Here is a 12,000-nt window from a genome sequence, read left to right on the forward strand (position 1 = left end):
GCGCGCCCTGTTGAACTGTCGTCAGTCTGTATTGTATGTGCACCTCGAACACCCCCATGTATGCGGGTTATTTCAGTTTGATGCTCATTCTTATCTTACTTTTGTTTATCAAGTAAAGCTGTGGACGGTAGAATGGGTGACAAACAGTTACACGAGTTCGATTGGGGAATAAAGTGCAAGTTGTGAGATGCCAATCGCCTCCGTGAGTCTGTCTGGCCTCTGTAATAACTTCATCTGTGAGCTATCCCTATTTCTCCTCCTGACACAACGCGTTACAAAGCGTCGGACATCGAACAGGCACAGATAAGCTCTGAAGATGTCTACTAGTCCATCAACAAGAACGATATTTACTCGAGTCTGACTCCTTGCTCGGTCAGTCTGCCGTTTCCTCTTTCTTTGGTCCTCCGACAAACCTTTCCTAGCTTTCTGCTTCTTTTTTACCGGTTCAGCCATGACGAAAGTGTGAAGAACTCAGTATCTAACGTTACCTTTTTCTACGTGTACGTGTGCACTGTGCAGTGCCATAAAGCAACTCGTTACAACGCGAGACCTGATATCAAGCGATACACGCCCGCCGGCCCAAAGTTGCAAGGGTGGTTTTTCGGCTCACAGGCGCTTGGGGGGTGCGAGACGACCACCATTCAACCCGAAATAAGTCATATAACTATTCCAATGACTCCGAAGCTGTTCGGTTAAAGTAAAAAAGTTACTTAGTTCACCTTTAAGCACAGACTGAAAAGGTGTGTATATATTTGTTTACTGTTAGTTGTAACGAGTGTTTTGTGTACTTCGCTGTGTATGTTCCATGCTAATGAAAGGGAGAGAGAGAGTTTTGGATAAGACTTAAATGCTCACATCTTATACTGTTTTTATTTAGCTGCTCTTACAGTGATTTTCTGGAGTAAAACTAACGCTTCATCTTTTGTGTGATGTACAATAAACTTAATCGAACTCATCAGTATATTTTGGTCATCATTCGGACGAGGTCTGCTACAGCAGGCTTGTATTAATAGTGGATAAAAGCAGATGACAAATAAGTTATAACCATAATTAAGCTAAACTATACCTGTTCAATCTCCATACAGTATATATTCTCTGGCTCTGTGGGCATTATTGTCCGACTCCGAGTCGAAATGAACACCACTAATGAGAGTTTCTGTTTTGATATTATCAGATGAGATTGTCCTGGCTCTGAGCGCGAGCTCGTAAGGCTCCACCCTTTGGGCGGCAGCAGCAGCTCATTTGCATTTAAAGGGATACACACTAAAACGGTGTGTTTTTCTGAGCCCCCAAAAAATGACAATTTAAACATGCTGTAAAAAAAATATCTGTTGGGTATTATATTTATACATACTCTGGGGACATCAGAGACTTATTTTACATCTTGTGAAAAGGGTCATAATAGGTGCCCTGTAAGCATAAATACTGTTAAGGAAGTTTGTAGTAGACTAATTTACACACACACACACACACACACACACACTTTAGTCATATAATTTAACAAAAAAACAAGGGACTAGTTTGGAATTAAGAACATTTATTTAAAATGAAAAGCATGTTGTATGCAACATATTACAGAATAAATAATTATTAAAAAAAATGTAAACAGTGACAGTGCAACTCAAGTATTTTTTTCAGTTTGTTGTAAACTCTGCCGCTTTGGACGACACAAGGGGCATTAATAAACATCTTTGCTATTTAGTGCACAATATTTGAATAAACTAACAACATCCACCAACATAGAACTGTGGCAGTCAGTGCAACTGAGGTAGGTATTAACATCAAGTCTAAGACGACTCACTTAATGGAGCCTATTTAGAAAAAGTGAGTGGCAGGTTTTTTTTTAAGAAAAGTAGCTTTTCTGCATTATCAGCAGTCAGCCTGTTTCTGTTTTCATCTATAATGTGTGACACTGAGCTAAAAAGCCTTTCACTTTCCACACTGCTACATGGGGCTGAGAGGTATTTATGGGCCATTTTAGCCAAAGTGGGGAACCTGATTTTGTTGACACCCCAGTACTTCAGAGGACTGTCTTCACGAGGGCTTGGGGCCTCTCCGAGGTATGTGTCGAGCTCAATGGCAGCACCTGCTGCCAGCGGCTGTGCTGCCTGGGGCTGCTCCTTAGCGATTTCTTCAAATACAGTGTCCAGACTGCTGCTAGTGCTGGCCTGGGCCTTGAGGAACAGTTTAGCAGGAGGTTCTGCAGCTTCTGCCCGACTCCCCTCTGCCTCAGCTCTGGACATCATCTGCAGCTCCTGCTTCAGGTGCAGCTTGGCCTCCGGAGCATTGTTGGAGAAGAAGCGATCTTTATACCTGAACAAAATTCATGAATGTATTAATATGTGGAAAAATAGGACAGATTTTAGTTTCCCCTAAACCACTGTCACAAATGCCAGCCATTTGGCTTTCTGGTAGTAATAAGGGAAATATATTTCATATTATATTGCATACATTTGTATTTGTGTATTTTAGTTACAAAAATATAATATAATATTTCAGATGGAAATTAATCTTACATTTAGTACTGTAGTTTATCATTGAATACCTATAGCACACAGACTTTACCTTGGGTCAAGTATGGTGGAGATGAAGTACAGTGGGTTGGTCTCGACGTCACTGAAGCGCTTCTTGACAGCTGCCAGTAAGGTTGCTTTCATTGTCTTGACGCCGTGGTCCTCGTCTGTTTCTCTGTTTAGAAGTCTCACTAGCACAGTCACAGCTGGGATGACATCAGAGGCTAGTGCGTCGTAGCTGCTCACTTTTTTAGTTAGTTCCTCAAAGGGGGCAAGGATGGCAACAGTCTTCTCCATAAGAGCCCATTGGTGAGCGGTGAGATAGTGCGGATGAACTCCCTCATGCTCGGACACATACACCCCCAGCACTCGCTTTTGCTCAATGAGGGACTGGAGCATGTAATACGTGCTGTTCCAGCGCGTCTGTACGTCCTGCTGTAGTCTCTTTATTGGCTGGTTGAGCTGTCCCTGAATGTCCTCGAGGCGGGAGTAGGCTAAGGCGGAATGTTTAAAATGCCCAATTATTTTCCGCCCCACTGCTATAGCATCTGCTATGCTCCTCTGTGCTAATAAGCCCTCGTGAACAGCCAGTTGGAGCGTGTGCGCGACACACGGCAGACTTGGGAGCCCTGCGTCATTCATGGCTTTAATCATGTTTTTGGCATTATCTCGAAGCACAACATGTACTGATGTTTTAGGTATACCCCATGTCTGGAGCATTTCCTCAAACACATGCGCTATAGCCTGGCTGGTGTGCGAGCCGCGGAATTGTTTCGCATGTAATATGGCTCGTTGCGGCATGAAACTCTCGTCTATCCACTGGGAGGTTAGGCTAATTAGCGACACGGGGCTAACACTGCTTGTCCAAATATCCGTGGTGAAACTAAACGTAGAGGAGGCTTGCAGTAGGCTGTGGATATGTTTTTTCACGGAGTCGTGTAGTTTAGGCAGCTCCGTGTCAGTCATGTAGCGGCGGCTTGGGACATCATATCTGGGCTCCAGAACATGGAGGAGACGCAGGAATCCCACATTTTCTACCTCCGAGAGTGGCTGGTCACTCAATGCAATGTACTCGATAATTGCCTGTGTTATTTTCACAGCACGTGGATTGTCTCTGGACATTTTCTCTTGTCTTGAAAGAGTTTGCTGCAGCGTGGGTTGTGTTGATTTAGAAGCGTGGGTAAACTCTTTGTACTCGTTGTCATGTTGGGATTTTAGGTGCTTGATTAAATTACTTGTGTTAAATGCGCTACCTTTTGAGCCTCCTCTGGACAATTTCGCTGAGCACAATTTGCAGTCCGCCTTTGTTTTGTCGTCTTCATTCACTTTGAAATAGTTCCACACGGCTGACATGTTTCGTCTCGCCTCGCCTTCTCCCCGCTCTGAGCTGCGGGGGCGTGCCTGGAGGCGGGCACTCGGCGCCTTTGATTAACCCCTTACACGCCGCTCAAACATAGACATTTCTCAGAACGTGGTATCGGCCCCCAGTATCGAGGGACTTTTAACGAGTACGAGTACTTTAGAAAATGTGGTATCGAGGCCGATACCAGATACCGGTATCGGTGCATCCCTAGTTACTAAGCTTTACTCATTCTTCAAAGTCTATTTGAACTGCATACTCATCCGTATTCTCCATTCTGCTCAGTGCTGTTAATAAAGCTCACATTTCAATGTATTTCTTTGTGTCTGGATCTGCATTCTGTAACAGGTAACACTTTACAATAAGGCTTTATTAGTTAATTCACTATAGTTAACATAAACTGACAATGGACAATACTCCTAAAGCAGTTATTAATCTTGGTTAATGTTCATTTCAACATTTAATAACACATTATTAAATTCAGAAGGATTTAATGGACCTGAGCTAACATGAACTAACAATGATCAGTTGTATTTTTTTTTAAACTAATGTTAACAAAGAATAACTATGGTAACAGATGTAGCTTTTGCTCAATGTTAATGTTGGTTAATGCATTAACTGACTTTACCTTATTGTAAAGTGTTACCTATTGTTCTTTATAATTCTTTATTACACTTGAATCAGTTTAAAACATTTGTTTACTTTATGTAGTTTTTATGTGTATTACTTTATTGGATTGAAATATAATTTAGTTTGTTTTGTTTTAAGAAAAAATATATAAAACCTGTTATTGTTTGAAAACGCTCATTTCAATATCGTGATAATACCATATATATTCGGTCAAATTCCTAAAAAAACAAACAATAATAATATAAATGTCCATGGGAAAATGTGGGTCCCATGGCCAAACCAGTTGAGAACTGCTGGTCCAGTATAAGGGACAATTTCAAATACAGCCGTAGTGTCTTAGTGACTGTTCAAAGTCTTGTTTGTTGAATTTTTCCAGTTGTAAATATTGTAAAAAAAAAAAAAAAAAAAAAAATTAAGCTTGCCCATTTATTTGTAATTTTACTTATAATGGCAGTAATTCTGAATTTAATATCTTTGTTACTGTGAAGATGTTTCATTCAAAAGGAATCGATAAAACAAAACTCTTTAATAATTATGTGGCCAAGACACAAACTGAGAAGATATATTGAAGCTCTACAACTATGATGTCACAGAGACATTCTATAGAACTCTCCTGAGCAAAAGTCCCACAAAGACACAATCCTGAGGAGACTTTAATCAGAGTTTGAGGAGAGAAGACTGAATACATTTACAGTCCTGAGAGAACATGGAGAACATAAGAGCAACAGCCTTTGACGTGTTTGATGAAGCACGTTTACTGGGCGAACACACTGACTTGATCATCAAGTCAAATGACAGAGAATTTCAAGTGCACAAGATCATCATGTGTGGCTGCAGCTCCTACTTTAGGTGAGAAGAAGCATTTGAACTGCAATTGTGTGCAAATTACCTAGAAATGATTATAATTATATACATCATTTCCACTGCCAACATTATACGGTTGAAACTGCCTAAGTCCAAATATATAAATGCATGAAAATGAATGGGTGTATTGCCAGAAAAAAGAATGTAACTATGATATCTAGGCAAACACATTCTTGAAATTTTATTCTGGAAGTGGCTATGAATGAAGTTTTACCCAGCATTTCAAATTTAATATAGGAAACTGCATTGGCATCTGCAAGTTGACAGAGGACTTTTCCTCCTGGTCAAAGCTCCGCTGTAAAGCACAGCACTACATCCTGCAGCACTTTGAGGAGGTTCTGCACGTACCTGAGGAGTTCCTGGAGCTCTTCCTGGAACAGCTGGAGGCAGACATGGGGACTTGTGACTTGGTGACTTGGACTCGAGTCGCTATTTTTATGACTTGTGACTTGACTTGACAAAAAATAAAATACTTGAGACTTGACTCGGACTTGGAAGTTAAAGACTCGGGACTTGACATGACTTGAGACACGATGACTTGAATGACTTGAGTGTTAATCACATCATGTTTACAGTTTGAATATAAAATATAGAAATTATTTTTAAAAATCAAGTTGATTACCCAGCTGGAGCGCAGGCTGAGAATAGCGTTGTCATGACTGGATCATGAAACTATCATCAGTCATGCCCTCTCGTACCTTACGCACACCACGCCCACTTAGATCAGATATCACATCAACATGTCAGCCGGAGGGGTACCGAGGGTCATCGCTTTCGGCTTCAAGAATTGTTCACAAGATGGCAAAAGACGAACAGCGCTTTGCAAGACATGCAACATTAACAGCCATTCTGCCCAGTAAGTGCTTGTCAATTTGTTAATGTTATCTGGTTAGTTGGTAGTTAGCTAATGTAATAATAGCTAAAGTAGCCATAAGGTTTTATCAGCGATTTCAGGCCCAAAAAAGGCCCAAATATAAATGATCACATTCATCTAATCTTTCCTACTGGGGCGGCTGGCCAATAGAGGGCGCTAGGGCGCCGCCCCCCCATGAGCCAGACCACAGTTTATGAGTCACACTCATTAAATAAATAAGTAAATATATACATAAATCATACATACAAATTGTCAGTATTTTTTTGTGTTTGAGATATTAAATGCACCCAGTATATGTGAAAAATATGATAGAAATTAAAAATGTCTGCTTTTTTAACACGTCTCCTCCACCTGCGTGCACGTCTCATCAGCTCTGGGGCGCTGGAGTCAATCGCCCCAAAGAGGCGGGTTTGTGAAGCAGCTTAGCCAATTGCTGATTTAATATATAAATGTTTGACATAAACTGTAGCCAATCAGCGAGCTCAAATCTAGTCAGCTATGGGCGCTTCTGTTCAGCGCCCCAAGCTGCGCGCGCACTCATGCGTGGATGCGTCATGCTAATGCCTTGTTTTGCTTTCCGTGATTACATTTTAAAACACGGGGACAGATCCGGCATGGACAGTTACCGGACTGAATGAAGTGAGTTCAATTTCAAATGCAAATGGAAAGTTTGTGCAATTTGTTTGTTTTTGTGTAAGGAAGCCTCAGCCTTGTAATATGGCATTAAATAATTACTGACTTTTTCACAGAGCACTGGTATCATGCAGTTTGTGTTAAATTGTGTTTGGGTGGTTAATAATTATTATAATTATTTTTATTTATATAGCGCCTTTCCAACACCCAAGGTCGCTTTACAAAGATATGTAACATTAAAAGGCAGTGGTTCTCAAACTGGGGTACGTGAGGTGACAGAAGGGGGTAACGTTAGCTGCTAGGGGAACAAAATGCTGAATTTTGCCGTTCCTTTAATACTACCTCACCTTAAAATAAGATTTAAACTGAGCATGCATTTCTATCAGGTAAAATGCTGTAAATACGTGACATCCGATCAAATTACCTCATCTTTTGCGGTCAAAACTTTCTGCATTTAAGCAGCGTAGGCTATATGACAGGTCTCGTGCAGATTGCTGCCTCGGCAAATCGCGCTATTCTGCCGTTCTCGACAATGTACGTTACCTTTGTAAAAGTAGGGATTTAGCACTTACTAGCATGAAGAACAAATATAGACACAGGCTGTGCATGGAGATCGATATAAGAATTGTTATGTCTAGGTCCAAGTAATCAGGAAGACAAGAAAGTTCTCATTTCTTCAAGGTTTATTCAAACCCACAAGCAATATAACAGTGCCAGCCATGTACATGATTAGGCAGCAGGTGCAACAACTTCCATTCTTACTCTACACCTTTTATAGGTATCAACATGTGAACTACAGCGCCATCTCCTGACAAGTACATAAACACAACATTCCCCCTTTACTCAAAACTGTAAATTCCACCCAAATTACATAGTTGGTGCAATAGGCAAAATCTATACAAAATGTACATCCAATTCAATTAGTTTAACAATATATTCTACATTCTGTAACCAGACATATTAGAACTAGAATTAATTTCTCATTTAGCACAAAATAATCAATGTCTTTTGTACTACGTAACATAATCATGCAACCAACGCGGAGGGCGTTTCACTCTTGAAGAAGACCTTACAGGAACAGATGGAGAAGCAATTTGATTAGGCAAGTTCACAAGTTCATTTTTAGGCAACACCGTAGAGGAAGGAACAGACTGGAGGGGCAAGGACACCAGTTCACTATCAATGGCATTTTCCACAGGTGCACAAGCTGGAGAAAGATGAGATGCATGCCAGTTTTTTCCATCTGATAACTGGTAAGTGCATGGACCAAGTTGATGTACAATTCTCAAAGGCTTTGAGAATCTAGGATGTCCCTTTGGAACATGAACTGGAATTTTTATACGCACCCAGTCTCCAGGTTTGAACTCAGGAGTACAGGCTCTTCGTTTGAGGTCTGTGTATGTTTTCATCTTCTTTTGAGACAATGCCACTTTCTGACTCACAGCAGGATCCTTACAAGTTATAGGAAGAGGGAGAACATTTAGACGAGTACGCAACTTTCTGCCACAGAGTAACTCAGAAGGAGACCGTCCAGTAACAGCATGGGGAGTAGCACGGTAAGTTTGAAGAAAGTCTGTCACTGTTGATTTCCATGGCTTTCCAGACAGAATAGCAGATTGAATAGAACTCTTCAGTACTCGATGAAATCGCTCAATAGCTCCATTTGCAGCTGGATGATACACTGACGTATGTATGTGTTGAATGTCTCGATCTTTCAGAAATGCAGCAAACTCCACTGACTTGAACTGACATCCATTGTCAGATACAATGTAATGAGGATTTCCAAATCTGCTGAAAACTGACGTCAAGAAGTTGATCACATTTTTACTTGTGATTGAAGAAGTGAATGCCACTTCTGGCCACTTACTATGATAGTCAATCAATGTCATAATGTACCGACAATCCCAGGTAGCGGTTTCAAATGGGCCAACAATGTCAACAGCCACTTTTTCCCATGGCATAGTTGGAAAAGGTACAGGTTGTAAAGGTGCAGCACGAACAGTTGTAACCTTATCAGAAGACAAGCAAACTTCACAATTCTTGATCTGTTCCTTAACCAAGCAGTCAATACCAGGCCACCAGTAAAGTTCACGAATGCGCTGTTTCGTACGCACTATTCCTTGATGACCTTCATGGGCAAGATTCACCAAAACACGTCGCAATGCAACAGGAACAACAAGACGTGACCCTCTAAACACATAGTCCTTTTGCACAGCAAGTTCATGACGTATTTGAAAATATGGACGTAGAACAACCCCCACAGCAGCTGATGAAGAAGGCCATCCACGAACAATCTGAGCACGTAATGCAGTCATTTCTGAGCATGATGCAGAGGCAAGAGCAAATTCAGTTGGAGACACAGCAGACATTTCAGAAGACAAAAATGCAACAAACTCCGGCTCAGTATCGGAAAGATCCTCATCAGAAGCAGGCAAGGGTAGGCGTGAAAGATAATCAGCAACTTGGTTTTGAGAGCCGGGATAATAATTCACCTCATAGTTAAAACACAAGAGTCGCTCTGCCCAACGTGCGATCCTCATTCCAGCGCGATCTGTGCCTTTAGAGGAGAGGAGCACTGTCAAGGCCTGATGATCCGTACGTAGAAGAAATTTTCGACCCCAGAGGTAAGTTCTCCATTTTTCAACACCCCAGACACATGCTAGAGCTTCCTTTTCAATTGTTGAATATTTGCGTTCTGCAGTAGACAATGTTCTTGAAGCAAATGCAACAATGTGCTCTGTGTTGTTTTCATGAATTTGAGAGAATACAGCTCCTAGTCCATAATCTGACGCATCCGTTGAAACGACAATAGGCAAGTTAGGGTCAAACAATGCTAAAGCAGGGCTTTGGAGTAACAACTCCTTTACAGTACTGAAACTCTTCTGAGCCTCATCTGACCAGCTGAACTCAGAACCTTGTCTGATGCAAGCACGCAATGGTTCTACAACTGTAGCGAAATTTGGAATGAATTTATTGTACCATGACAACAATCCAAGAAGGGAACGGAGCTGATGTACATCTTTAGGAACAGGAGCATGAAGCATTGCACTAAGATGATCCTCATCTGGGTGAATACCCTGTGCAGACACAGTATGACCAAGGAAGCGCAAACTGCTTTTATTAAAGTGACATTTTGAATCATTCAACTGTAAGCCTGCATCATGTATACGCTGAAGAACCACTTTAAGCATGTGGTCATGGTCACTTTTTGTGCGTCCCCAGACAATGACATCATCCAAATAATTGGCTACGTTTGGCAATCCTTGTAATACAGTTGCTAGCATTTTCTGAAATGCAGATGGAGCTGAAGCAAGGCCATAAGGTACTCGACAGAATCTAAATAGTCCTTCATGGGTGATGAATGCAGTCAGATCACGACTTTCTTCATGTAACAAGAGCTGGAAATAAGCATTCTCTAAATCAATTGTAGAAAAGACAGTTGCTCCACGCAGCATAGACATCATCTCATTAATATGGGGCAAAGGATAACTGTCCGCAACAACAGCTTTATTTGGTTCTCGCAGGTCTACACACATGCGAATACCACCGGTCTTCTTCTGAACAACTACAATTGGAGAAATCCACGGTGATGCATCCACTCGTTCAATAACACCCAAGTCAAGAAGGCGTTGAAGTTCATCACTGACAGCATTTCGAACAGATAATGGCAACTGTCTGAGTTTCTGACGTACAGGTTTCTCCACTGAAGAAGTTTTTACCTTATGCTCAAATCCTTTTGCACATCCTAGCTTAGTAACAGGCACAGAAGCAGAAAGTCGCATTACAGAGGCTGAAGACGGAGTCGGTCCTGGAAGTATGGAAGAACCTTCAAACTTGAGATGCAATCCATTAATTAAATCCATTCCAAGAAGAGCAGTGCCACATTCGACTATAAAGATTGAAGTATTACAGGTCATATTATCTCTGGTAACAGTAACAGGTAGACAACCAAGCACTGGTATTGGATTTCGTGAATACGTCACCAATTTAACAGCAGGAGGCAGCAAAGAGTCTTGTTTAAAGTGTTTTTCATACACAGATTTAGGCAGAATGGAAATGGAAGATCCAGAATCCACAATCAACTCCACAGGTACAGAGACTGATGCAGTCATGATAGTAGTAGTACACTTTATCTTATTAGATACTGAATCATGCATGTAAAGAATCTGAAGCTCAGGAAGTTCAATCTCATGTACAGAATGTGTTTGCTGTGAACGACACACTCTTGAAAAATGTCCCAACTTTTGACAATTATTGCACTTTACAGAAACTGCAGGACATCTGGAATCATTTGCAAGATGTTTTGTAGATCCACATCGATAACATGCACGAGCCAAGGAAGTAGCAAAAGACTTTGAAGGCACAGGCAGAGGTTTCAAAGGTGATTGTCTTTTGTAACGATCAACAGCAGGCACACTTGTTGCTTGTATTGCTTGCACAGGTACTGAAGTCTGATTTGAAAAAAGTTTAGCTTGTTCACCAGCAGCCTCCCTTTGTGTAGCAATAGTAATAGCCTTGTTAAGCGTCAAATCAGTCTCTAACAACAGACGTTCTCTAATACGATGACTGTTTACATTCTCCACTAATTGATCTCGCAACATTTCATCATTATTAGATGCAAACTCACATGTGGTAGCTAAGTCCCGAAGAGAAGCAACATACTGCAGGATTGTTTCACCTGGTGCTTGAATTCGTTTTCTGAATGCATGACGCTCAGCCACAACATTACGTCGAGGAATAAAGTGTAGTTTCAAAGTCTCAATAGCATCCTCCATTGTTTCTCCTGGGTTTGGTAAAGTATAGAATAGTCTCTGCCCTTCTGTTCCCAGGCAATGAAGAAACAACGCTCGCTTTCTTGCAACTGGCCAGTCATCTCCTGATGCATTTATGACAAGTAAGTAATTCTCAAACATCTTCAACCAGACGCCAAAAGGAATAGACGGCTCACCCGGACATGGTAAGAATGGCGTAGGAAAAGAAGCAACAGCAGACATCTTTCATGTAGAACAGCAAAATCCTCGTCGCCAATTTGTTATGTCTAGGTCCAAGTAATCAGGAAGACAAGAAAGTTCTCATTTCTTCAAGGTTTATTCAAACCCACAAGCAATATAACAGTGCCAGCCATG

At 41.2% G+C, this 12,000-nt stretch overlaps 2 protein-coding genes across 2 annotated transcripts in view; one reads left to right on the top strand and one right to left on the bottom strand.

Moving 5' to 3' along the window:
* Positions 1–12,000, top strand: part of LOC309505078 (uncharacterized protein) — a 298,235-nt gene that overhangs the window by 92,472 nt on the left and 193,763 nt on the right. The gene's annotated exons all lie outside the window — the stretch shown is intronic.
* On the bottom strand, positions 1,509–2,810 carry LOC309505288 (zinc finger BED domain-containing protein 4-like; the record flags this gene model as incomplete). Its single annotated transcript, XM_082178665.1, has 2 exons — positions 1,509–2,313; positions 2,566–2,810. The coding sequence occupies 2 exons, from the start codon at positions 2,808–2,810 to the stop codon at positions 1,812–1,814; spliced, it is 747 nt and encodes a 248-aa protein (XP_082034791.1). The 3' UTR covers positions 1,509–1,811.

Source organism: Leuciscus leuciscus (assembly GCF_965113295.1).
Source record: "Leuciscus leuciscus genome assembly, chromosome: 8".
NCBI lineage: Eukaryota > Metazoa > Chordata > Actinopteri > Cypriniformes > Leuciscidae > Leuciscus > Leuciscus leuciscus.